Source organism: Dermacentor variabilis, chromosome 6 (genome assembly GCF_050947875.1).
Source record: "Dermacentor variabilis isolate Ectoservices chromosome 6, ASM5094787v1, whole genome shotgun sequence".
Taxonomy (NCBI): Eukaryota; Metazoa; Arthropoda; class Arachnida; order Ixodida; family Ixodidae; genus Dermacentor; species Dermacentor variabilis.
In genome coordinates this window covers 12,842,444-12,869,248 of record NC_134573.1, presented here as the reverse complement: position 1 = coordinate 12,869,248, position 26,805 = coordinate 12,842,444, and the positions used below count along the sequence as shown (strand labels likewise).

Sequence of the window (26,805 nt, the reverse complement as noted above, 5' to 3'; positions counted from 1 at the left end):
TCGTCTCCATCGGGCGGCCCAGCAGAACAACAAGCCTCAGAGATTGGAACAACGGCCTCCAAGTGCCCTGTGCATTTGCACATGAAGCCACATATACATCATTTCGATGCCGTGCCAGAGAGCGTTGTGGCGTTGTGCAAGTGAGGGCTCGTGTCATGCTGAAGCTAGGATAAAAAAGACACCTGGTGCTCAGCATAGAAGAAAAATTAGACATTGTCCGTGCTATCGAACGTGACATGAAGAAGTCGGCGCTGGCACGCGACAGGGATCTACTGCTGACTACGGTGTGTGGCACTTGGAATGCAAAGACGTTTCTCGGCAGCGCTGCTGCGACCGTGAAGAGATGGCGGCTACGAGGTTCGACTTTTTGCCATCGTTGCTTCTGTTGTTGCCGAAGTGTCGACTAGCGACAATGATGAGGACATGGAAAGCGACAGCACGGGCGATTCAGGCCCGACAGTGAAGCCTCATGAATGCAATCGTCATGAGGAGAACAGGGGCGCGATAACGTAAATATTCCAAACGAAAAGTATTGCGAACTCCAGCACCCGGCAATGAAAAAGGCGCCCCGGAATGTCTGCAGCACTACTGCACGCGTGCACGGAGAATACGTAATGCCAACGAGGAATCTGCCATGCAAGTGTTTGCCGTGAAGAGGGGGCTGGCTGAAATGCTGGTACGCAGCTTCAGTAAGTTTGAGGCCGCTGTCGTCATGCTAGGCCGCTGCGGCAACAAATGGCAATAACACTTCTGTCGTGCGAAGAGAATAAATACTGCATTTTTTTTCCCCTTTCATCGCACTCTCTCCGAGTTCCGTTTTCAACAGGTAAGTGGGAAATCTCATGCTATTTCGGTTAAACAGTACTACCGTTTAGTACACACTTTTTCCGTGCATCGGCCAACTACGGTTTAACGAGGTTTCACTGTATGCTCTTAATATGAGAGAAGTGGAAATAGAGCAAATTCGAATTAGCTCGGCGTGTTCAGGTCCTCTTTCCTGTGGAGACGATACGCCTAAACTGAGAATACAGGACCTGATGCTACCTTACAGGATAGGAGGTGATATCACACTTTTTCTTGTGAATTTAGAACCTATGTGTGAAAAGACAGGGCTGGACGAAAGCCTTTGGTCTCAAAAGCTTGTTTTAGTTGTCCCAGGAGAGGCCGCGGAAGTTCTCTCATGCTTGTCTGAAGAAGACTGCGAGAACTATGGAAAAGTAAAAGCCACGCTTCTTCGCAAACACCGCCTCTCTGCCGAGGCATTTCGATAGCGGTTTAGACAGGCAAAAAGGGGCAGCGAGTCGCACACTGAGTTCGCGTAGGAGTTAAAGTCTAACTTAAAAGAGTGGCTCAAAAGTGCAGAAGTGTATGGCAACAACAACAAGGTGCTTGAATGCATAGCACTGGAGCAGTTTTACCGAGTTCTTCCAGAAGAAGTTAGACTGCAGGACAGGCTACCAGCGGTAGACCTAGAGAAGGCAGCGCAGCTCGCAGAGAAATATTACACGCGCCGAAGCTTCCAAGAAAAAATATTCAGGAAGATAGGGTGGAAAAAAAGAACTATTCTGTAAAGCGGCTTTTCCCTCGCAACCCAATTTTGCAGAGTTCAACAAGGGAGTATTGACTAAGGCTGAGGTGGCGAGGGAAAAGGGCTAGCAGAGACAGCCCAGTTGGCTGGGGCCGCAAAAGCTAAGGCAGACATAGAGCAGACGTTCGAGGCCCGGAGACCAATTATCTGCTTCCGCTGCAACAAGGAAGGCCATATTTCCTTAAATTGCAAGGAGCAAATCGCATTCGCCAGCATTAGCCATTCAGACAAAAATATCTGAGGCTGCTTGAGCCATATATACATGAGATTGTGGTAAACAGGAAAATGTGCAGGGCACTTTGCGATTCCGCCGCCACCGTGGATGTTACTCAACCCTCCTGTGTTTCTTCCGGAGACTATACAGGGGAATGCACCTGGATCAGACAAGTTGCAGAAGAGCAGAGCGCATGCTTGCCAGTTGCCAGGGTAAACCTCGAGGGCAATTTTGTAAGGTTGCAAATGGAGGCAGCCGTGAGTCAAGTTTACCCGAACACTTTTCATATCTTTTTTTGAACAAATCGGAGCAGCTTTTAGAAAAGGAGGGCCGGTCGTTCTCTACCAGTCTCGCATGCATGGCATTACCGTGATCGTGGTCACATGCCCTTTCAAAGAAATGTGAAAGCTTATCTCCAAACAAGGAAACTGACAGTGTAACGTCCTCACAGCGGCAGCCTAGGCTGGGAGATACGGCTGATGAAAAGCAGAGGAGTCAGACTTGTGACGGATCAATTACCGGATCGGTGACAGTGGGTAAGGAGCCTTCTGAAATTCTGGAAAACGGGTTGCCTAGGGCTGAAGTGGAAGGTTCACTGCTTAGTCCCGCATCTTTTTGCTGGGAGAAGCTTAGTAGGGTTGAACGAGCCGCGCTTACCGCAGCACAGCAAAGTGACCCTTCGTTAACTGCGCTGCAGGCTAATGTGAATGAAGGGATGGGCCGAAAGAACATATCGTTCTACACTAAGTCAGGTCTCAAGTACCGGAAATATCAGCTTTCAATAGAATAAGCGCCAAAATTGACGGCACACAAGAAGAAATACAGACAGCGCCTTGTCCTGTCTGTATTTCTTCTTGTGTGCCGTCAATTTTGGCGCTTATTCTATTGAAAGCTATGCACCAACTAGCCCCACAACGTGTTTTACTACGGAAATATCAGGATTCCAAGTGTCCGACATACAACCAACTACTCGTGCCAGAAAAGTACCAACCACCGCTTTTAGAGTTAGCGCACGGGAATGCTTGGGCAGGTCACTTTGGTATCAAGAAGACAAAGGCTAGGCTAGCGCAAGATTACTATTGGCCAGGATGCTGGAAAGAGATTGAAACACTTGTTCCATCATGCGACGCATGTCAGCAAGTTGGTAAATCCAATGACAAGTGACAGAATTTCACTTGAAGCGAGACAGGGCAAAATATAAACATTCTTCGATTGCCTCAGCTGTGTTTGGTCTGCCCAAATGACTGTTAGGAATTGCTTTGCAATTTATTCTTTAGCTGTTTATTCTCTTTGAATGTGTGTTCTTTGAGAGCACTATTTGTAGAGGTCTGTATCCCGGGCTCTTTATCAGATGTGTGTTTCTTGTTGAGTATGTGGGGTTCTCACCTGTGCTCTTGGGACAAAGGAGCAACAACACAGTAGTGCAAATAATCACAAGGGCATTTATTGCACCTTTCATAGATTAATGCCTGCTAGCCGTGTTGCTATCCACAAAACATGCCGATGGGCGCGCGACAAATCTAGTAGTCCGACTCGCAGCGACCGGATAACGAGCGAATATGTTTGCCCCATGCTAGATCCCAATGCCTGGTCGTTCGCGCGTACGGTCACGTGAATGGTGGCACGTTCGAAGGAGGCCATGCGAGACGGTCTCGCAGAAACATGGATCGGTGCATGCGCGGGGCATCCGCGGCACTTGCCGACCCGCAGCCAAAGAGAAGCGCCTTCACCTTTCCACGCCCAAGTAACCCTGCCGTGAGGCGGCATTAGCAGTGCATCACTTGCACCGTCTCTCGTACTGCGCTTCAACCACACCGACCGCCGCAGGCACCAGGCCCTGCGGCGAAGCCAGATCTCAGGAGACGGGAGCTATGCGGAAAAAACAACGTATCAGGGGACGCGTGAGAGTCGCGCATCCCCACAAGTGCAATAACCATAATGGTGCTGCTGAGAGCACAGAGGGGGTTAGAGAGTTTGTTTTCACGGAGTTTGGTCTGGAGCTGTGGAGAGCATTGGGAGGGTGCTCACTTTCACCGAAGTGGTTGGCGTTGATTTTCGGTCACTCCGTGAGCTTTCTCAGATCCAAGCAAAGGAAAGACCAGCGGATGAAAGGGCGGCAAAGCCATTTCCTTGGCCCCATCAAGGACGTCACTCAATCAGCACATCGCATACGTCGAGCTGCGTCAAACAGCTCGACTTCTGGATGTATTATCTGGAGGTGGGGGTGCTGTTGTGCCATACCACGTGCCTATCATCGAGAAGATGGAAGCTGCTATACTACGTGCACCATGTGGCTATCATCGAGCCGATGGGAGCTGCCACACTACGTGCACCCCGCGGCTATCATCGAGGTGACGGGAGCTGCCATACTAAGTGCACCGCGTGCATATCAGTGAGGCGACGGGTGCGCCCACTTCTCCGTGACGAATCAAGAATTCGACGAGGGGGACTTCAATAAGCACCCAGCCATCTCCGCAACAAATCAAGAATTCGACGCAAGTGACGTTGGCACCTGCCAAACTGGTTCCTGCTGACGAGGGGTCGCCAACGGGACTAAAGAGAGAATCAGGCCACTGTGAGGAGAGAGAGTCGTTACCAGCCGCCCAGTCAGTCTGATGCGCTCTTCCAGCTACATGTACTCTATCATCCACTATCTGTAAATATTGTATAAAGTTTTTTGTTTCTTCTTCGTCTGTGGAAAGAGTTCGTTTTTCGTCCTCCACCCCAAAGTCACAACAGAGTAAGGATCGATGCTGAATATCTCAGCGACCTTCAGTTTGCCGATGACATTGTTCTATTCAGTAAACAATGCAGACGAGTTACAACAAATGATTGAGGACCTTAACAAAGATAGTATAAGAGTGGGGTTGAAGAATAATATGCAGAAGACAAAGATAATGATGAATAGCCGGGCAAGGGAACAAGAGTTCAGGATCGCCAGTCAGCCTCTATCAGTAAAGGAGTACGTTTACCTAGGTCAATTACTCACAGGGAACCTTGATCATGAGAAGGACATTCATAGAAGAATAAAAATGGGTTGGATCGCATACAGCAGACATTGTAAGCTCCTGACTGGAAGCTTACCATTATCACTGAAAAGGAAGGTGTACAATCAGTGCATTTTACCAGTGCTGACATATGGGGCAGAGACTTGGAGACTGACAAAGAAGCTTGAGAACAAGCTAAGGACCGCGCAAAGAGCGATGGAACAAAGAATGCTAGGTATAACTTTAAGAGACAGAAAGAGAGAGGCTTGGATCACAAAGCAAATGGGTATTGGCGGCGAGGAGTTACAGAGTCGCCCTCTATCGGAAGCGCCTCGCTGCCGTAGTATGAGGGATCACCTGACGCGCTCCTCATAGGTTTTGCTGACAGCGCTCGCTGAAAACTCCACGCGGGAGCTCTCCCGGACAGTTCTGTAAGTACTTTCGAAACGAAAGAAGTTTTTTATTGTCCAAATAATAATCTTAGGCAAGCAGAAAGCACAGAATGGTCTACAGACACTATATCTTTGCAGAATACAACAGTGAACACCCACTGCGCGCGGTCGCCGCGATGGAATCTCCCGAACCGGCTTCTTGCGTGAAAGGTAGGCAATTGCCGAGAGCTAACTATGTGAAATATGTTCTGATAGTGGGCTGTTTGTATAACGATATGGAGCATAACAGAATGAAACCACAATGCAGCGATCGCAATGGTTTGCAGCTACCGAATGAGCGTCTGCATGCACGCCCGCGCATGAAGTTTCGGTTTCGCTGCGAGCGTGTTTTCGCACCGTGCCGCGGGCTTTAGGCCGCTGCATATGCGCATTTTGCTGTACAGAAGCAACCTTTGTTGCCTGGACACTGTCAGAGCTGTTCAAAAATATTTTTCTTATAACTAGGGACTTCGACGCCTACGGCAATTTCTGATGTGCCGTCGCGACAATTTAATCTTATATTTCGTTTTTTATAAATTCTTGGACATTTCAATATTATTATTTGTCAAGTTGTGTCACACTGCATATTTATCGGTCTTTTCGGCGAGCTATTCCCCACTGTTTATTTTTCTTGATACAGTACATTAATTGTTTGGTGCTAATACAAACATCAGCATATACCATGCTTTTTTAGATGTGCTTCTTACCCTTTCCTTTTCCATTCCAGTGAACTTGCCGTTATCGAGCATCACCACGTTCATAGACCAAAGCTTCACGACTTCGCGACTGCTGTTGGAAGGAGAAGCGGTGTACGAATCGAAACATGTGGTAGCATGGAATGTGAAGGAGAAGAAAGATGCCACAATAACGTTTGCTGGGCTTGTTCTCCAAACGTCGGCACTAAACAAGGACCCGCATGAGCTGGAAATTTCCGTGAAAGACAGAGAAGTTATTGCAGCAACTTGCAGCTGCAAAGCAGGGTAAAAACAAAGTGTAAATACTAAAATGCAAATTTTTTGAAGCATTACATTTTAAAAGTACTTTTTTATGAAATCCTTTGATCACTTTCAGCGTATATTTAAACAATATTACAAATTTTATAAAATAATTTGACCACTTTCTTGTTATAATCCAACCAGAAAAACTACAAATTACTACCCTTGCTTCTCTTGACTTCATTATCTACTGGCTTCATATGGTTGCCACTAACAAATTAGCCCCCTCAGTTACCCTTCTTTTCAACTAGAATTGAAGTATTTAACAAATGTGAGTAAAATGACCGCACACCTATGCATGTCTCTGAGCACAAGAAAGCACTGCTACGTTATTAGCTAGCAGCATTCTATTGTGCCACTCTATGTACATTACCGAATATCATTTCTGTGGGTGTATATGGCTGTTAGTATGGCATCAATTCATTCAGTAAGCATGTATATTACTCCAAGCTAACAGCTAGTTCTGCATGTCTTCATTCAGGTTGCACAAATGCAAGCACATGGTTGCACTCCTCCTGCACATTAATGCAAGGGACACCTTTGACATCCTGTCTTCCACTGATCTTCCTCAGCTGTGGGGCAAAGAGCTCAAGGCAGGTGTCAAAGATAAATATGTGCCAAGGAAGATTGTAGATCTTCCTTGTTCAAAAAAGGTAAACAAAAATTACTTTCAACTTGGTTAATGGAACGTTAAAGTTATAGCAGCAGTAAAATAAAGCAGAGCCAAGTAAAATACAGATGTTTATTCCTGAAATGTTTCAGGCGAAGAGCGACCACGTGAAGCCTCCCACTGAGGACACCTTAAACAGGCTGCTGCATGCTTTGCCCTACAGTTCTACAGCATTCAGGCACAGTGAAAGCAGTAAGTACACCTTTAATACCATTAAGTCATGACTGGCTGCCAACACCATTTGTGCACAGATAATGCCAACTACAAGAAATGTACAACCCACTGTCAGAGAGCACATATTTGGTAGAATCGCTCATTATAGAAGCACTCCAGCTCTTTGTACTAGCCAATTCTTGTTAACACACTGTGCAACCACTCAGAGAGGAACTGCTGCTGCTTCACCTTGCTTGCTAGAAACAGGAAACCCAGCTACTTTGAAACCTGCAGCGACATGCAATTCAGTAGCACCACTAAAATTCCTGCTCCCTTTAACATTGGACTGCAATGTACATTTCATTGAACCTGTAAGGCTGACTACTGATTCTTCCACATACACCACTTAATGTTATCTACACACTTTGGTGCTGGTTGCTGCAAACATAACTTGCATAGGTAGTGGATTGCAAGTTTATTGTGTTGTGTTATCCACTTAAGCTGCAGGAAGACGTTAAAACAAATATTTTACAACTAAATCTCTGCTTCCATGGCCTATAAACTTTTTTGACAGTTTCACATTAGAGCACATGCTTACAAGAAAACACAGACAAATGAAGTTTTGGTAATGAGCCAACTGTATTTATGACCAATGCACTACATGTAGTCATCTTTTACTAGAAACCTGCAGGTGTAAATAAAATCAAAACAATAGAGCAACTACTTATACAAATTGTGGACATAATTCCCAGTCACAGTCATAGAGTCTAAACATTAATACAAGGCAGATTATGTACAATGAGCAAAAATGGACTGTACATGTGTTGTCAGAAGTGCTTCGATTGGGGCTAGTTGGTATGGCATCACTGTATGCGGTATTGTTGCACTGCACACACAAGGTGGCACACAAATGACATTAGCACGGTTTGTGTTTGTTTCTTGTTTTTAGTGTTGATGTACTATCGGCCAAAAAAGTAAACGGACCACGGCACCGCTGGCCGTAGCGGCTGCGGGGCCGCACCGGGGCGCTGCTATCTCGCTCCGCGCGCTGATGGCGAGAGTGCCCCGAGTGACGCCAGACTTCGCCCTCTCTCTCTTACGGATCCTTGTCACGCTTGATAAATTTCTAGTGCCCCGTTCGGTTGCTCTGCTGCTGACGGTCGCGACGAAGGGGACTGTGCATCGCCGGTAGTTTAGCACATGGCGCTGTCGAACACTAGTGGACGGCTGCGGGGCGTCAAACCGCGCTACTGAGAAGGAACGAAGACTCGTTCTTAATGTTGTTTTGCTTATATTCACCATACCTCTCATATGAGTGCATTTCGCTGGCGTCCACCGCTGTTCGATTTTAGACAACACAATGAAAGCAGCCGCAACGGCGGCTACGGTGACGCGCGCTTGCAGGTGCCAAGCTTTACTGCCGGCGCGGGTTCTCTGTCGATGTTACTTTTCCGGCATTGTCTCCAGCAGTGGGTTTATTAACTATAGCAGTGCGCCTCTTCACACTGCTTTAATTCGCTACTACAATACACAGTCCGTCATGAAACTTTCTTTACAAAAGTACCGTCAGAAAGAGATGATTGGAAAGACTAATCGGAAAGACAAGTCGCTTGTGAAAGTTTATTCACGGAAGAAAATAAAAATTGGGGTTTCATGCGTTGAAGAGGTCCTCAATGGGATGAAAATTCGCTGTCGTCCGCGATTACTTGGCCTACTCGCCTTGGCATCGAGTCATAGAGCGCGGCCACTAGCTCCGGACGTCCGCGTAGTGCTTCCCACTCTTCCTTCACGGCATGCCAAAGCTGATCCGCTGTGCCACCACACAGGCGCCGTGAGGCAAGAGTCTTCTTCAACATTGCCCAAATGTTCTCGATGGGGTTAAGATCAGCCCCGTTAGGCAGCCACGGAGGCTGACGCACGGCGTAGCTCTCCAGAAGTGCACTCACAGCGCGGGCTTTGTGCACAGGGCAGCGGTCGTGCTGGAACATGTAGCACCCGTCCCGGAATGGCCCGTCCAGAACGTATGGAATCAAGTGCTTGACGAGGAGTTCGCAGTACTTCGACCCAGTGAACGAGCCCTCAATCCGCACGAGTGGGCCAAGGCCGTCTTTACTGATGGCGCCCCAAACACTAACCGAGCAGCGGCCGCTGCTGAGCACGCTGTGGATGTGGCCGGGGTCATATCTGGGCATATGAGAGAGCAGTCATTAAAATATGTCGTGTACAAAACCTAACGCGCAGCCACCTCACTCTGCTGTAGAAAAGAAAATAATGAAGGCTTAAATCATACCCTGTCTAACATTCAGCTCGCTGATATGCAATGACGCAAAAGAAACACTTCGTAGTCAATACTGCGCCTACGTGTAGTCATGTAGTAAGACGAGAAATGAGGCTGTACAGCATTCTTAAGGCTAGTATGCGTTGCAAACAATCCCTATTTTTTAGCACTGACTAGCTATGCAAACTTTACCCGCAACTTCCCTCAGCTGCAAGGATGACAGGTCGTACCTGCTGTTCAACGGACGCCACAGACGCTGCTGTTGGTCCTAGCGTGTGCTGAACGTTGACTCATCTGTGAAGATGACCTCCCGCCACTCCTCTGCAGTCCATTGCTCGAACGCTCGGGCAAAATTCAGTCGCTCTTCCCTCTGCTTCGTCGTCAGGTGCGGCTTCTGAGCGGCAACGCAGTTCATGAGACCTGCCTCTCACAGTCTGCTCCTGATAGTCTCGCTGCAGCAACTGAGGTCCAGTGCGTCGCGAATTTCCCTGGCGTTCAGAAAGGGGTCAACAACAGCGGCAGCAACTATCTGTTGGTCCTCTTCCAACGTTGTAAGCCTTGGCCGCCCACTGCGCTGAGCATCAGCAATTCTGCCGTATTCATCCCTATAGGCTTGAATAATGCGGTTCACCGATGTTCTGCTCCTCCTAGTGCGGCGGCAGATTTCACGCTGAGGGACACGTTCTATGCTAAGCCGCACGATGCGCCTTCTCTCCTCGATCGGCACCCGGGATGGCATTTTTGCGACGAAACAAATGCGACCATTCTCGTTTTTAAACATTTCCTAGTCTTCCAGTGTCCAATGGCTGGACACAATCATATCTGGATAGCAGCGCGCACTACAAAGCGCATCGCCGACACCGTTCCAGAGAATAAAAAGGAAATATTGAACGCCGGTGTCCTATTGGCCCCTTTGCTGTGGCACCGCGGATCAGCTGCATCATACCGCGAAAGAAGGGTGGGAAGCAGTACGCGGACGTCCGGAGCTAGTGGCCGCGCTCCATGACTCGATGCCAAGGCGAGTAGGCCAAGTAATCGCGGACGACAGCGAATTTTCATCCCATTGAGGACCTCTTCAACGCATGGAACCCCAATTTTTATTTTCTTCCGTGAATAAACTTTCACGAGCGACTTGTCTTTCCGATTAGTCTTTCCAATCATCTCTTTCTGACGGTACTTTTGTAAAGAAAGTTTCATAACGGACTGTGTATTGTAGTAGCGAATTAACGCAGTGTGAAGAGGCGCACTGCTATAGTTAATAAAACCACTGCTGGAGACAATGCCGGAAAAGTAACATCGACAGAGAACCCGCGCCGGCAGTAAAGCTTGGCACCTGCAAGCGCGCGTCACCGTAGCCGCCGTTGCGGCTGCTTTCGTTGTGTTGTCTAAAATCGAACAGCGGTGGACGCCAGCGAAATGCACTCATATGAGAGGTATGGTGAATATAAGCAAAACAACATTAAGAACGAGTCTTCGTTCCTTCTCAGTAGCGTGGTTTGACGCCCCGCAGCCGTCCACTAGTGTTCGACAGCGCCATGTGCTAAACTACCGGCGATGCACAGTCCCCTTCGTCGCGACCGTCAGCAGCAGAGCAACCGAACGGGGCACTAGAAATTTATCAAGCGTGACAAGGATCCGTAAGAGAGAGAGGGCGAAGTCTGGCGTCACTCGGGGCACTCTCGCCGTCAGCGCGCGGAGCGAGATAGCAGCGGCCCGGTGCGGCCCCACAGCCGCTGCGGCCAGCGGTGCCGTGGTCCGTTTACTTTTTTGGCCGATAGTACATATGCTTGCCATCTTTACAGCACAACAATATACTATACACTCATGTGGTGGCATTTTGTCAAGCTGCGGTCATGACTTTTGGCACTTACACAATGTGCTTGCATTCTAGGAAACCCCACGCATCCAGCAGATGTAGCCAGCAGCTCATCTTCAAGTGGCAAACAAGACTGCAGAGCTGCAGATGCAGCAAATACAACCCCAATGCCAAATGAACACAGTGCATGTGGAGAAATAATGGAGCACAATAAGGAAGAGTCTTGCGGGCCACCAGCACTGACAGAAGCCGTCATCAAGGCAGTAGAAGTGGGGGCACTTTCAACAGAAGACATTTATATACAATTGCAGCAGACATTCACACAATCAAACATTCAGACAATCACGCATTTGACAGAGCAACAGGTGAACTCGCAACACTGGATGCTCTACAGGAAAGGACTTATAACAGCATCCATTGCTTACTCTGTGTACACGCGAGTGCATACACTGAAAACAAGAATGGGCCCTCATGACGTGCGCCCTCTGCTTAAGTCGGCGATGAGGGAACACACGGTGCAAACTCCAGCCGCGTCAAGAGGATCCTTGCTTGGGAACACAGCAAAGGACTTCTACTTAGCCACAACAACACACCAAAATCTCCAACTACAAAGCATAGGCCTTGTAATTTCCAAAGAAAACCCTTGTATTGGAGCAAGTCCAGATGGACTTGTTACTTGCAGCTGCTGTGCTACCAGAGTGCTAGAAGTAAAATGCCCAGTTAATTTGGAAAGGTTTAAAGCTAAGGAGCTAACAACACTGAGCAACGGCAAGTTAAGCCTTAAGAAAACAAGTAGATATTTCTGCCAAATTCAAGTGCAAATGGGGATTCTAGAAGTAGAGATGGCTGATTTCTTTGTTTTTCAGGACAGCGAGAATGTGCTGCTGCTAACAGCTAATTTTGATAGAGACTTTTTTAGCACTGTTGTAGAGCGAGCTGAATATTTTTTTAAGTCTTATGTGCCCCCGTATGTAACTCGTTAAAAAACTCAAGATGTGAACATTGCTTTTAATAATGAACAGAAAATTGATTGCAAAGGTGCAGACTGTACAAACAACCCTAGTGTCGCATTCATTGCACTATTGAGCTATATTGTGAGTAATCTGCAACAAGATCGTTGCTTAGAGAGGATTTTTTACATCAAAAAAGTGTTTTCATGCACATACATGTTCACCTCTGAACCACTGTTAGCAAAATTAAGGACATCAGCATCTACAGATTCTCTAGACAGTGCGACTAATGACCAAAATTAAATGCAGGCTTGTTTACGTGGCCTCTCTGTTGCGTGCTCTGTCGTATTAAACAAATAATTTCCTAATTTAAAAACTTGTCATCACTGAAAATTGGCTTAGAAAGGTTCACAATTCCAGCTATGATCTGCACAATGTCATCAATAAAAGGAAAAAGTTCTATTCCTACATTTCCTCCCAAAATCTTGAATGCTTTCATTCGCTGGATTGCCCTCTCCACGTGAACTCGTGCTGCAGCAATGCTTTGATTTCTTTCAGCATCATCTTTTGAAAGCTGCCTTCTGTTCTTCAAAAAAGGTGGACGCACCATTTTAATGTGGTATTCAAGGCATAATTTGTCAATCAGAAAACCCTCATCTACCATAACACTGTCTGTAGAAGGCAGAAACTTCAACACTCTACATTCCTTAGTTATGAAGGAATCGGATGCCCTTCCCCCATAGGCATAGCTGATGTGTCCTCCTGGTGTCTCACAGACAAGAATTTTAGCTGTGTATGTACCTTTATACCAACTGTAAGTCAGCAACTGAGACTCCATGTCCTTGGGCCTCTGCAATGGTATCTCAGTACAGTCAAGTACTGCGCGTACAGTGGTGTAATCTTTAAAGTACACAGTCATATTGTCAACGACAGCTTCTTTTGTTGGCCAATAGACTGCCTCTCGCAATATTGCTGCAAGGACTGTCACACTTGCTTTAAAGATGTCGGCTGCAGTGGTTCTATAAACACCAAAGAGTACACATAACACTGAAAATGTAAGGTTGTGCTGCAACTTCATAAACGTGACCAGCACAGCGTCTTCATTTGAGATGCAAAATCCCTTTGCATGTGAAAGTAGTCTACAATCTGTGTATAGGTCACACAAGTTGGAGAAAAGCTGGAAGCAGGGCAGACCAGTAAGAACATTGAGGGCTTTTTCATCTTGGATCGCAGCAATGCTTAGTGGTTGGCTCCGCACTGCGTCAAGGGTGTTGACTTGGACACCAATGTCAGTCGTAACTGTAAGGACCTCGGAAGGTATGGCTGAAGTAGAAAATAATTATTATGGGTGTTCCCATGAATTAAAAATACAGATTAACCTTTGTTCTTAGCGCACCTTGGCTGCAGGTTTCACTGGAATCTTGTTCTTCATCAGTGTGAATGGGGGAGGAGCTGGTACTGGCCTGGGGGTCAACAGCCAGTGTTGCAGGATCATCTTTACGGAAGGTCTCGGCCTGAGGTCTGTCCTCTGTGCACACTTAAAGCACATAGCATATTACCCACAACAAATATGAAGCAAAATGACTTAGTTAAGCACCAATTCTAAATGTATATAGAAGAACATGTATTACCACAGCACAGCAACAACATTTCAAGCTAAAGGTAGAGATGTTCACATTCTTTCCTTTCTAACTAGAACTGTTAACAATACTTGGTTTGTGTGGATTCGATTTTTTTACTTTGCATGCTTCACAACTGGCTGCAAAGAATGGTGACATTTACTTTTGCTATCATACTATTTCATCGCATACAGAACAATTTTTTAGAGGGAAATATTTATTTACTTTCCTCCATCTTGCAGGTTTCTGCAGAACTGATTTGCCAAAATAATTCTTATAGGTACTGACGTAGTATTTTACTGATAACTTTACACATTCTCATCTAGTCATGTTATAAACCACTTGAAGTTCGTGCGTACTTTTTTAGACATGTGCACAAATTGTTCCTCCAGTGGGTTAGCTAACGGCCACATTTCTTACAGTACAGGTGACTACATACATGTATTGCATCACTACTCAAGTCTGGTGAAGACCGCAGCATCTTGGCACAACTATCAGAACATTGTGATTCACCATTACATCATAACCAAGATTTGGCAACAGCACTTCCTTACATACTACTTTAAGCTTATTATAATGTACAGTTGTAGGTCCTTTTTCTTGATATGCTGACACCATGAGAAATGGTCATGCACTGTACAGCAGATCTTGCATATTGGGAAAAATAAGTTATTTTAGGTGCTGTTACCCTTCGACAATGACTTGCATTTACAGTTTGGCATAGTGCTCGCATGAAGCTCTCTTGTTGCCCACACACTGAAACTTAACATGTATTCTAGCTGCTATGGACTCTGATCGAGCAGAAGTAAATAAAATACCCATGCGCAGTAGAAATTAGTGTCGGAAGATTACAAGTATCATGAAGCATGATGCAAAAATGCTTGTTTTTAGCTGAAATACCCTCGAAATGCGAGAACCAGGGAAGGCCGAGCAAAGGTCAAACATGCCTCACAGGGCTTATCTGTTGTTCGTTTTTCGCTGCCATAATTACAATTAAATGGCCTGTTTACAATACTGGTACACATGTGCATCAAATGTTTGAGCCTTCGTGTCAATAAAACCAGGAGCAATACGAACATTTACGCATAAGTAAACTGCCACCGTAGGCAGGGTATTGATTGTGAATCTCGGCTCGCACAGCACTTCGCTGTTTTTTAGCGCATAGCGTTTCCGTCAGAAGAACGCAAGCTTGGTTGAGAGAAAATTATTGCTACAATAAATGCAGCACACATCAAATGAGCCGCAGCCACAGCGTTTAGCTCGCGATGCACATCCACCAGCAAACGTCGTGTAGATATTATAGCATTCAACGAGTCTAAACAATGACTTACGTATCTGCAGTCGATTTTGCGGACGCTGAGGACGGGGCGGACGATCAAGAGGTCGCACCGGAAGGTTCCGAGATGGTATCGCACCTCGTAAAAGCCAGCGCCTTTTCCAGCCTGCGAGTGATAAGCGTCTTTAGCCGGGCAGTGCGCGCGGGCGAGCATCTCCGTGCGCGCTTTCAGCTACTCACCGAACATCGCAGCCCCGACGCCGTAGCAAAAATCTTCCTCGCGGAAGTGCTTGCTGCACACACGAGCTGTAGCCGATGGCTGCTTGCCGGTTCTTAGTTTGGTGATCCAAGCTTCACGAAGCCTCTTGTCCAGTGGGTATGTGTGAAGGGTGACACCGGGCTCCGTTGCGTACGTCCGGCACTGCGGCACCGTGCAGTAGCCTACCATGTTGCGTGCCTTCAAAGGCAGCCACTACCTATTGTAGTGCTTTCAAGCGTTGTAAAGGAGGCACTCGAAGCGGGAAAATCTCGCCGCTAAATGAGGATCGAAGCGTACGAGGGAATTTAGACTTTCGTTTTCAGCTCGCTTCGGCACTCCCGAAGCAGCCGACGCGGCCGCTATGCCCACGTGATCCCTCATAGGACGTCACGTCGACGGTGGCGCCAGCTTTTCCAGTGGTGGAGCTCGAGGTCAATAGCCGATATTTTAATTGACATTAAGAGAAAAAAACGGAGCTGGGCAGGTCACGTAACGCGCTGGTTAGATAACCGTTGGACCATTAGGGTTACAGAATGTGCACCGAGAGAAGGGAAAAGCAGTCGGGGATGGCAGAAGACCAGGTGGAGCGATGAAATTAGGAAATTCGTTGGCAATAGTTAGAATCAGTTGGTGCAGGATAGGGGTAATTGGATATTGTCACGTGTTAGTGACGTTAAAGAACACGGTAGCAATACTGTGAAAGACAAAACTAGCTTTTATTGGGCGAGCCTGTGCCCACAAAGACAGCCTACACTTAAAGCACCACGATAGCGGCGAACACAGTCGGCGATCGTCGAAAATCTTATCAGCGGGTCAAGCGCGTCGGCTTTTATAGATCAGTCATCGAATGTTCCAGAGTAACCACTGGGACCCGCATGTCTTCCACAATGTTCTACACTATTCGCGTGGCGCATACATGCAATCAGATTACACAAGTTGCGGGGAAAGACAGCAGATGGAAACATCGATAACATTCCAGAAACTTATTTTACATGCAGGCATGTCCTGCGCTGTGCGATAACATTTGTTAGGTGGTGAGAAGTGGTCGCCCGATAAAGAAGTACACATGTCAATATCGCAGGGAGAGGCCTTCGCCCTGCAGTGGACATAAAATATGCTGATGGCGATGATGTCTACAAGTTGCTGGTGGATTTATTGCGTAGGCTACGCGTTTCTGTTATGCGCTGTGATGTGCTTTTTGCCACTTGGCCATGGATAATGGAGGTTCCTTGGATTGAGCACGCCTCGTGTTCACCGTCTTAGCGGCAGCAGGGAAAATGTATCAGTGGCTTGCAGAATCCAGAGGAGGGGACTGCACAACCCGTTGTTCTGTGGAATCCCCTTTGAGAACCCATGGTTTGGTGCAAGGTGGCTTGCTAATCAACTGCACCAACTTCGTGTAATAAAGTTCCTTCAGAATGTGTGTGGGCACTTAAGCTACAGAGTGCACTTTTTGTACTAAAGTCTCATTTGTTGACCCTCTAAACGTCACTGATGTACCGATACGTTGCTGCGTTTCTGTCCTGCCATGTCACTGATGTCCCCATCACGTTCTGCACTCTATCCCCTTGGATAACATGAGTGAATTTCTCATTACCCAATTAACATTTTTCTTGCTTCTGCATAACCAAAAACAAACCATTGTGTTAATTTTACAATGTCTGAGAAAAAAAACCCGTTGCTAGGGGTGCGTCACATCCGAAGAAACCCGACACTTTCTGAAAGGATTAAAAGGACCAGTGCAAGACCACAGTGGACCACTCTGATTTATACAGAGTGTTCTTCGTTTGAAATAAGGTTCTTGATCATCTGCCCCTTGGCCTACTGCTCACCTTCTGAGCAAAGCTGCCTTCCGGTGGACAAGGCACCCATGCTGGTTGCACAGCTCTTCGATGTAGCTGCTCAACGTAGCCACATCGTGAGTTTCGCCGCACACCTCCGCTAGCTTCAACGACTTCACGTGCCAGCATAGTGCCTTGAGGCGGTGAGGTTCATTCCAGTCTTGGCTGTACCCTGCACCACGACAAAGATGCTCGTCATGTCATTTTGTGATGATGATTTATTGGCACCCCCTTTGAAGCAGGGTGATGTCACCTAGCCTGATTAGGTTAATCAGGTATGCTGTACATGCTTTTCATTCTAGCATTTTTATATACAGTAAAACCTCATTAAACCATACCCACTTAAACAGTAGTTTCGTCTTAAATGTAGTAAAGTCCGATCCGACTCAGAGGTCATTGAACATAATGCGTTTTTTATCCGCATAAACCGTATCAGCTTATGGCGTACATATCAGTTAAGACATAGTGTTTCCACTTTTCGTTGCGCAATCACGGTGGTGCGTTGTCCCCATCGGGCGGCCCGGTAGAACAAGCCTCAGAGGTGGGAACAACGACCTCCAAGAGCCCTGTGCGTTAGTGCGTGAGGCCACATCAACATCAACATCATTTCAATACCGTGCCAGAGAGTGTCGTGGCGTCGTACAAGCAAGGACACGCGTCATGCTGAAGCTCGGTGTGTGGCACTTGGAATGTGAATAAGTTGCTCGGCAGCGCTGCTGCAACCGCAAAAAGATGTCGTTTACAAGCTTTGACTTTTCGCCATTGTTGCCTCTGTTGATGCCGTAGTGTCGCCTAACGAAAGTGATGAGGACGACATGGAAAGAGACAGCACAGGCGATTCAGGCGCGACAGTGGCAGAAGCTACGTGTTATGTCAGCCTCATGAAATCAATCGTAGTAATGAGAAAAGCACCCCGCAATGAAAAAAGCGCCCCGTGACTTATGTAGCACTACCACGTCTATGCACGGAGAATATGCAACGCTAACAAGGAATCTGCCATGCGAATGTCTGCCAAGAAGAGGGGGCTGGCTGAAAAGCTGGCTCGCAGCTTCAGTAAGTTTGAGGGTACTGTCGTGCTGCTAAGCCGCCGGGGCATCAAACGAAAATAACACTTTTGACTCGCGAAGTGAATAAATACTGCATGTTTTTGCCCTTTCATCACACTCTCTCTGAGTACTCTTTTTGACATGTAAGTGGGCGATCTCACACTATTTTGGTTGAAGTACTACCGTTTAGTACGTACTTATTCTAAACTACGGCCAACTACGGTTTAACGAGGTTTCCCTGTACATTTCTTTTTAATCTTTTATTTTCTACCTCAAAACTTCTCTATCTACCTTGTCCGCTACCTATGCCATAACGGGTCCAGTTGTATCAATCTCTTCCCTGCTTTTTCTCCACCAATACTCTAAACACCTCTTGCTTGTCTCGACTGCTGATAGGTTGATGCTTCTGCCCACTTTAAATCCAAGCACTTCTGGAAGATGTACGTTACCTACGGATCTGAGTGGATGAACCCCTCTGCATTACATTAGGAGATGCGGAGTGGTCTCCTAGTTTGAGATTATGCCCTATCTGAGGCACGTCAGGTATGTTAGATCAGCTTCAACGTGCTGACTACAAATCACACGACATCTGCCAGTTCAGGTCGTCAATCAGCGAATATGGCAGGAATACTGTATTGCGAAAGCTTGCAGCCATTTATATGCGATGACACCCAACTTAATATGCACCAGCAACTTAAGGTTCGTTACATAGGTAATATAAGGGGGGCATAAATATTTGAACATTTTAGCTACTATTAAATATTATATTTTTAACATTCGCCCTGTGCGATACACAGGTACGCCCTGTGTGATACACCTCTCCTTTACTTGGCAAACAAGGAACTACGTCAAATGGACTTGCGCAGGAAGAACACTGCCAAGGACAAGCAAAGAAGCCAAAGTGTAAAATAAAGATTACTTTAGTAGAATACAATTTTAAAAAACAGCAGTTGGCGACCAAGGCACACAAACCACACAGGGTTGTGATACTTATCCAGCCAATCACAGAAGCAAACAAAATCGTCGTTATGCGGCCTTTTCAAAATGGCGTCGTACTTGATACCTCCGGAGTGTCTGCTCTTCTTGAATAGTCTTTTCAGCGGCAGAAGCAATGAAGTGTGCAACAGACATGGACGAAGTGTCTAAGGTCGGAGCATTTCACTCTTCAAACGCCTGCGGTACAGTTAATTTCACTGCTGAACCCATTTTATTCATGAAACTTCACTGCCAACTGAAGTGAAACTTGACAATAAATAGTTGCAGCAAAGCAAGCATGTTATTTCAGTTCAATAAATAATTTAGGTTTGGCCATTCCACATAATAGGCGAGGCAAAAGGTATAAAATTAAGCACCAATAATTTTATTTTTGTGGTTACCGCCCTATTTGAGTAACAGAAAAAGTTTGAAGATCTTGGAGGAACAATGGCTGGCAGTTATGAGGGCGTGGCTTCACTGCAGACTTAATTTGTATCCGACTAGAGTAGCGTTTTTTGAATTAGCTCTGGAAGAACTATAGAGAAATATATATTTGCGGAACCGTCACAATTCTTTTGGATCCCTCGTTTATGCTCTACCAGGTGCCGCAAACGACTCGTATTGTTATTTGGGAAGTTACGTAACGATGCGTGGCTGCCAGTCCATCACAATCTCTTAGGGCACAGGACGTGCGATTCTATACGTACTACGCCCACCGTGGAAGCTTAGAAAGACACTTACAAAATCACAGCAGAGAAGTGGCTACGTCAAGCGGCTCGACTGATAACTGTAGAAGCTTCATTAGAACACGGAATTGTTCTCCGCTTCCGGCGGCGTTTTCTCTACTTCCTCTTTGAAATAAAAGATCTTGATCTATAAATATTTTCATAAACAACGGTTAAATTTGTTAACTTTCACTTTTTCTTCCTGTTTGGCTGTTGCCGCGGTTGCTGACAATGGATTCCTTAGTAGATCGCTTAATTTCTCAACGCCTTGCGGCTCCTGTTTCCAGTTAGCAATTTTGCACAAAAAGCGCTCTACAATTAGGCAAAAACCAGACGATGTAACGGATGACATTCATGTTGCTTATGGATTTAACGATTATTGCAGGGTTTGGTGATGGACGCTGTTTCGCATTATTTTATTTTTCACCTTATCTAACCCGTATCGCGGGTACATGGTGCTGGAAATCTGTCAGCGTCGCGGCGAGCCGTTACTCGAGGAAATAATGAAGCAAAAGGAAAAGTTAAACCCAACTGGCGTTTTCTCTGGCCACAACTCGTTCCACATACAGACCAGCTGACCACGAACCAAATCCCTTTCTTGGTCCCTGGATCAGTCTAAACGAAAAAGGTTGCACTAACGAAGCAACAGCGAAGTGCGTGACCGTCGAAAAGATGGTGACAACTGAATGCATCTCGAGTTAATCGTGTGGGCACCGAATCGATGAGGAAACTGGCCTTCACACCGCAAAAGGTGCCGATAACTACGGCCATCCAAAAGGAGTGAAAAAGGCAGCAAACTGTTGGCCACCGAAGAGCTGTCAAGTTTCAACATTGATTTGGCGGCGCTATAGGAATGTGTGTGAGAAGTGGTGGCGTGGGCGGGGAGGGGGGTATACATCAATTTCAGGAGGGAGGGGGGGCCCGGGCCCCCCTCCGGGCCCCCCCTTGGGTACGTGCCTGTCTTAGACAACCTGTGTGCTGCATACATTACCCTCCCATCCCATGCGGTGAGTAGTATACAACTCTTTTTACCAGCCTCATCATTCATATCTTGTTCACACTCCACTGACCACAAAGGCACACCTCGAACAAACCTCAACAATACCCAAGTTGCTCTATGTAACGGTTTCAATCAGTGTTGTACACATTTCTCTAAAACAGCAACGAAAGCTTGTTCCTCGTTCTTTCCCAATCTTGAAATGAGTTCTTGTTACAAGTTTCTTTAATACGAAAGGAACGCATTCCAGTTACACTTTGAATACTAGAATGTGTTCTTACATTAACATTACATTCAATGTGTTTAATTAAAATGCAGTAAAACCTGGATGCAACAAACTTCTTTGTAACAAATGCCTGAATTTAATGAATTTTTTCATTCCCCAACGCTTATATCCCCATAAAATCCCACATATTTCTGACCTCCACGTAACGAAGTCATTGTGGCAATTGATCTTGTAACGAATTTTCAATGCTCATCATTTATTAGACAGCTTTAGTTTAACGTTTGCGTAATAGTGGGGTTAAGGGAAATAGTGTTACCATTCCGCAAACAAAATTTGCAGAAAGCCAGTTTTAGTATAGCGTGATAGCATAGTTTACGTGCAGGATGCTATTCCAATATGCTTTGAATTTCGCATACATGGTGCACCTAAGTGATTCTATCTGTGTGTGCATCCGGAAAATGTGAGAGGCAGCGCAATAAAAGCCAGGAGCGCGTTGTATTCGCACTTTCCATGTCCTTTGATCCAGCACCGATCTGCGGCGCATCCGTACAAGCTACCATAGCCTTCGAAATCTTCCAATCTCAGAGGCCACCATACCGTTGTTGCACCTATTTCCCGATTTCACCGATAGGTAGCACTGGCATCTCGAAAATGGAAATCTCTTTCGTTACGCTTGAACGGATTAGCAACAAGAAGCAATCTCTAAAGCTCTTAGAGTTTACCCATAATACTCTCTCGTCGAAGTGGCCTGAGACTAAGCGAAAGCAGTTTACACAGTCATTTGCTACAAAGTGAATTCTACAAAGACAATTCCAAATTCAGTTCAATACGGGTGGCCGAGACCACCGCCATGTTTCACGTAAACGACATAAAGCACGCAAAAATGGTAACATTAAATCTAAGAAATAGCGTGCGTATGCTAAACGGTACGGGTCGTTTAGTGTTCTGCGCATGTGCATTTCCATCTCACTCTTCCGCTGGTGCATATCTTAAAATCCTTGAATCTAAGCCGACCCTAGAGTTTGGTAAGTGATTATTTGAAAAGAACTATTGGCTTGGATTGGAATAAGTACAGCATATTTTTTTCGAGTTTCTACCAAAGAGCTAAGCGCAGCTAATGACAGTCAGCATGATGGAACATTATACGCTGTTATATCATGATCTACCATTTCTTCGTCTGACGAGTAATCAAGATCCACATTTTGCAAGATCACGATCAGCAGCGCACATTGCTCCACCTTGAGCTTTAACATTCTCACATTTACACGCAAACATTGAACATTGCTAGAAGCTCATTATGTCATCATGATGGTGATAATGAAAATATGAGCACCTCATTTGAAATGGGGTGGCAGTATGCAGAGTTTATTTTTTAGCTGCACCAACTTTTAAAAAATGCAATTATGCTAGCAATTATGCTATCTACCACAGGTGATTTAAAAAAAAATGTGGTGCAGCTAAAGAAAACTTAGTATGTTATCAAGTTCGTTCTTTCAACTTTCTGGTGTTTATATATTTAAGTAGCTTGACAGCCGAACCTATATTTACTGTGTTTTGCTGGTGCACAAAAAGGAAAAGTGCATAGTGCAATGCATAGGCTATACGCAATCTTACGTCAGTGGAATCCGCGGAACTCATTCATTGCATCATAATGTGCAGATTGTGTACTGAAGCTTAATGTAGGAAAATTACCTATGTGTGCAAACTAGTATGCAGTAAAATAGGACGCTGACCTGCTTTATGATAGAACTACAAATCAGTGCATCATAACGAGTGTGACAGTGGTATTGAAAAATTGATTGTGCAGTGTACTTGCATTGATCTTATGCAAGTCCAGTCTACCCGATAGGATGTTGAGGAATGGCAATAGGATACCCGATTATATTGTAGGAAAAAAATCTTGCATGTTAACAGAGGAAATCTGAAAGGAACTGCTAGTGGGAGAGGAAAAATTTACAAGCAATCACCTGCAAATTTGCAGCAGCCCTACAGTGGAGCCATGAGGAGGAGTTAACTGATGTATAGAAGTGTCTTAGGATATAAATGGAAAGTTTCGTATCATATACAACTTACCTGCCAATATCTTGTACCTGTATGCCAAATACTTGTCGGCTCAGTATTTTGTGCCTGTGTCATGAAACAGTTAGAAAGCACCAGGCGAGAGTAGGCGCTTCACCTGCACGCCCAGCATTACTGTGCACATTTTAATGACTTGGTTATAGCACTGAGGTTTAGCTTGTTATGTAGCTGACCAGTTTAAAGTTTAGTATTATTTGCAGCAGTTTCATACGATGGGTCACTCAGAGCTTTTCAACGAGTTCAAAAAGCTGTGAAATAAAAAGGCTTTCCAGTGGTGGCAGGCATGCGAGGCTACCTATGGTTCTTGCTCTACACAAACACAGATTGAAAAGTTCTATGGTGCTGATCAAGAGCAGGTTGCTGGCTATCTAAAGCAGTGTTGCGACTGATAGTATTTTGGAAACATACTCAAACATCTTCTTCACTCTGTATGAGTCCGTCGCAACACCAGAAATGCAAGCAAGGGAGGAGGCTGGGAATTGGCCTTCTGACAGTGATGTCGCGGCATGTCTGTTGGCGTGCAGACCACATGGCCGAGGCATATCTGCCAGGGCGTGCTGTGTCACTGGCTCCTGCAACGTGGCTCGCCGAGGTCTCTGGCTGCCATGTTAGCTACTTCTGCTCATTAAACATGCTGCGTTAGTCGACTGTGTATCTCTGCTCAAGCTCCAATACACACCACTACATGTTCCTCGCTTGCAGTGAGCTGGGCAAACTTGCTGACTTGACTGGTACAGACACTGCTGCAGTCAGCATTGCCATGAGGCGAGTTGTGACGGCAGCAACACACTGAGCTGGAAGCAGCAGGCTCAAACACATCTTGATTGCGAGACATCTTAGTTTCACCTGATTTCCCATCTTTGTGTCTTCCTTGTACATGGCGTTGTCATGTAATGACTCGTCGCTTCTTGCAAATGACACTGTCCTGTTCGACAGTGCTGGTCAAGACACTACAAACTTTCACGAAACTTAACTGGCAGGCTAGATTTCAAGATCATAGCACACAAAACTAATGTTATATGGCCTATTCAAGCAGTGTCCATACCTGGACTTGGAAAAGGAAATTTATGCACATATAGAAATAGGCTTGAGGGCTTTTGGCAGGCATTTCCAAGTCATGAATGACAACTTACAGATGTCATCACTGATATCCTAGTCAAGATTAACAGCCAGAGTGGAATTTAACTGTTCTCGTAATGCTTCGAACAGAATACGCTGCTCGAGTAATTGAATGATTCTTGAGGAGAGGAACCACAGCCGAGGGCAGAGAAGGTTTGGACACACCAATGACGTGAAGTATGGAGTCAGCTGATGCAGCATATGATAAGCCCGTAAATGTGCTGATGAATAAGTTACTGCGCATTTCCAACCCTTTTTCCTGATTTCCTGCTGTGCATGTTTTCAGCAGAACCTTGTAGATACGATCCTGTTCCGCACAATTTCCCGGCACTTGTGGTTCAGAACAGCCTTTTTTTTTTCTTTTGCCGGTTGATATGTGTCTGGAAAACACAGTCTATCAGTGTCAATGTTCAGTGCATGGCCAAACTGCAGTGGTATGATACCTTTTCCAGCTGCTAGATTCTTTGTGAACAAGGCACATGCTTTCGAGAACGGTAAGCACCAGCCACGGCAGCTTCCCCATGATACCCGCCCACCTGTGTCACGCGAGAATACTGGCACGCATTCGGTTTCCTCTTTCAGTACCAATAAATCGGCATCTTAAAACACTGTGCAATAGAAAAACGACAATGCGTGCCTTGTGCCGTTCGGGCCTCACCCGCTTGGTGTGTGCTGGTGCCTTCTGGCACAACGGTTCTGTCCGAGTGGGCATATCATAAAAACTTCCTGCTAAAGTACCCAGCCCGAAGAAGCTGCTGACCCAGTCCGAATTTGAGGAGTGCAAACGTAAGGTCGCTAAAGCTGCAAGGATGACAATGCACATCTTGGGCCACTTCAGCCCTGAAAGCTCTACGTGCCTAGACATCTCATGGTGCAACAATTCACGTAATGCTTCGCATTGCAAAGATGTCAACAACAGTAGAGGCATGCTCAATTTTTTACTGACTCCAAGTTTTTTCCCAGTTAGTACATTTTTGCTTGTTTTTTCACGAAATGAATGAAAGAGGTTCTACTTTATATACCAGTAAACCCACAACAGGAGATAACCCACTTGGATGTTTGATCTCTGGTGCAACCACGCTCAGTTCAAGGAGCCGCTCCGAGGCTGCCACGGCTGCAAGGTGGTCCAGTGTACAGTTGTACAGCTTGATCATGTCGTTGGGGAACTGCAAGATATGCCAGTTGTTGGATGGTACAATATTTAGTCTCTACTTGTTAATGTTACTCAAGTATAATTGTGCACAGTGAATGGCAACAATACACATGGTGGTAAGTGAAACCTCGTTATAACGAACAGTTAAAAAGTCGGAAATTAGTTCGCTATATCCATAATTCGTAATATGAAATTTCGTAAAATATACATGCAAGAGGAGCAAAATTCAATCAGAGAAGGCACAGCAACTCGAACGATGCTTACTTGGGTCACGTTCATTTATTTACGCACAAAGAACTGCGTTATCGCGGCCTGCTTCTTGGTGTTGATCGCATTCCGTATCACGCCCTGTTCCACAGTTTGCAAACACTCAACAAGGGCAAACCCACTGCCCTCAATAGCACTGCAGTGGCGGCGCAGTAAATCCAACGCAGCAAGTGCTTCTTGTGAAGTCGGAATGTTCTCATCGTCTACAGGGTCTCGTCTGCTTGTGCCTTGATGACAGCTTTGTTCTTCACAATGGTACTCAAAGTGCTCCTTGGGATGCCAAATAAGTCCGCAAGAATGCACTTCCTTTCGCCGTTCTTGACACGTTGAATAATCTCGAGCTTGGTCTTTAACGTCAGTGCCACTCTTTTTTTCACATTCATCGCCATCACAGCACTACGCACACCTGCGCACCGCGCTTGACACGACCACCGAAAGAGCCTCCACACAACGCTACGACGGCCACGCCACTGCTAACACTAAAACGCAAAAGCAACATTCGATCACGCCGCTGCCGCCGCTGCTGAAGCGGCGCTGTCAGCGGTTGTGAGGTGCGGACGATTTCTTTGGCTGTCAACTCTCGATGACGACGTGGCCTCTGTGGCGCTGTCAGCGCCTGCGAGGTAGTCCTGAATGTTTGCTGCGCCGCACAACACACTTGTAGTGCAACGAAGCCTGCCGCCTGCTATTAAAGTGAGGTAGGGCTTGGCGTCGCGAAGTTCGTTATATCCGTTTTATGCCAAACCGCGTTCGCTATAGGAAGTTAAAAATACATGTGTTTGACAAAAATATTTCGGAAGAGTTCGATATATTCAATAATTCGTTATATGCGTGTTCGTTCTATCGAGGTCTGACTGTACATCTAAGGGATATGGTGCCTGTCACAGACAAATGGGATGCTGCCACGAGCTGCCTCAGCAAGTTCTAAATATATAATTACGTGGACTAATTATATAGGCAAATAAAGCAATTACAGTAAAGTGTCGGTGAACAAAATTGCTGCCTAAATAGAACAACAGCCTTATGTTTGGTTGATTTTGCAAAAATGCCACCAAAAGCGAAACCGAGTGTCCAATCTCAGCAGCATTGCGATATGCATTAGTGTTGGTACCTTTCCATTTTAAGTTTTCTTGCCAAGGTG

The 26,805-nt window shown here is 45.9% G+C and overlaps 3 protein-coding genes across 4 annotated transcripts in view; all 3 read right to left on the bottom strand.

Moving 5' to 3' along the window:
- LOC142584628 (germinal-center associated nuclear protein-like) overlaps window positions 1-26,805 on the bottom strand; it is a 559,187-nt gene that overhangs the window by 68,066 nt on the left and 464,316 nt on the right. For both annotated transcript variants that reach the window (XM_075694780.1, XM_075694781.1), the window contains exons 22-23: window positions 25,296-25,410; window positions 17,069-17,249 (exon numbers count right to left, since the gene is read on the bottom strand). In XM_075694780.1, coding sequence (XP_075550895.1) covers window positions 17,069-17,249; window positions 25,296-25,410 — 296 coding nt within the window. The remainder of the gene's footprint in view (window positions 1-17,068; window positions 17,250-25,295; window positions 25,411-26,805) is intronic.
- Window positions 11,114-13,252, bottom strand: LOC142584630 (uncharacterized). Its single transcript, XM_075694782.1, has one exon. The coding sequence runs from the start codon at window positions 13,158-13,160 to the stop codon at window positions 12,447-12,449; it is 714 nt and encodes a 237-aa protein (XP_075550897.1). The 5' UTR covers window positions 13,161-13,252; the 3' UTR covers window positions 11,114-12,446.
- LOC142584631 (uncharacterized) lies at window positions 13,326-17,062 on the bottom strand. The gene is made up of 3 exons (XM_075694783.1): window positions 15,218-17,062; window positions 15,033-15,143; window positions 13,326-13,619 (listed from the first exon to the last, which is right to left on the bottom strand). Exons 1-3 carry the CDS (start codon window positions 15,423-15,425, stop codon window positions 13,444-13,446), a joined length of 495 nt encoding a protein of 164 aa, XP_075550898.1. The 5' UTR covers window positions 15,426-17,062; the 3' UTR covers window positions 13,326-13,443.

Bases quoted from the DNA above. Each gene is read 5' to 3' on its own strand.
- LOC142584630 (XM_075694782.1), bottom strand. From the start codon at position 13,160: ATGAAGTTGCAGCACAACCTTACATTTTCAGTGTTATGTGTACTCTTT.
- LOC142584631 (XM_075694783.1), bottom strand. From the start codon at position 15,425: ATGGTAGGCTACTGCACGGTGCCGCAGTGCCGGACGTACGCAACGGAG. The intron at 15,144-15,217 runs GTGAGTAGCTGA...TATCACTCGCAG, and splicing joins CGTCGGGGCTGCGATGTTCG to GCTGGAAAAGGCGCTGGCTT. The intron at 13,620-15,032 runs GTAAGTCATTGT...ATGTGCTTTAAG, and splicing joins GCAAAATCGACTGCAGATAC to TGTGCACAGAGGACAGACCT.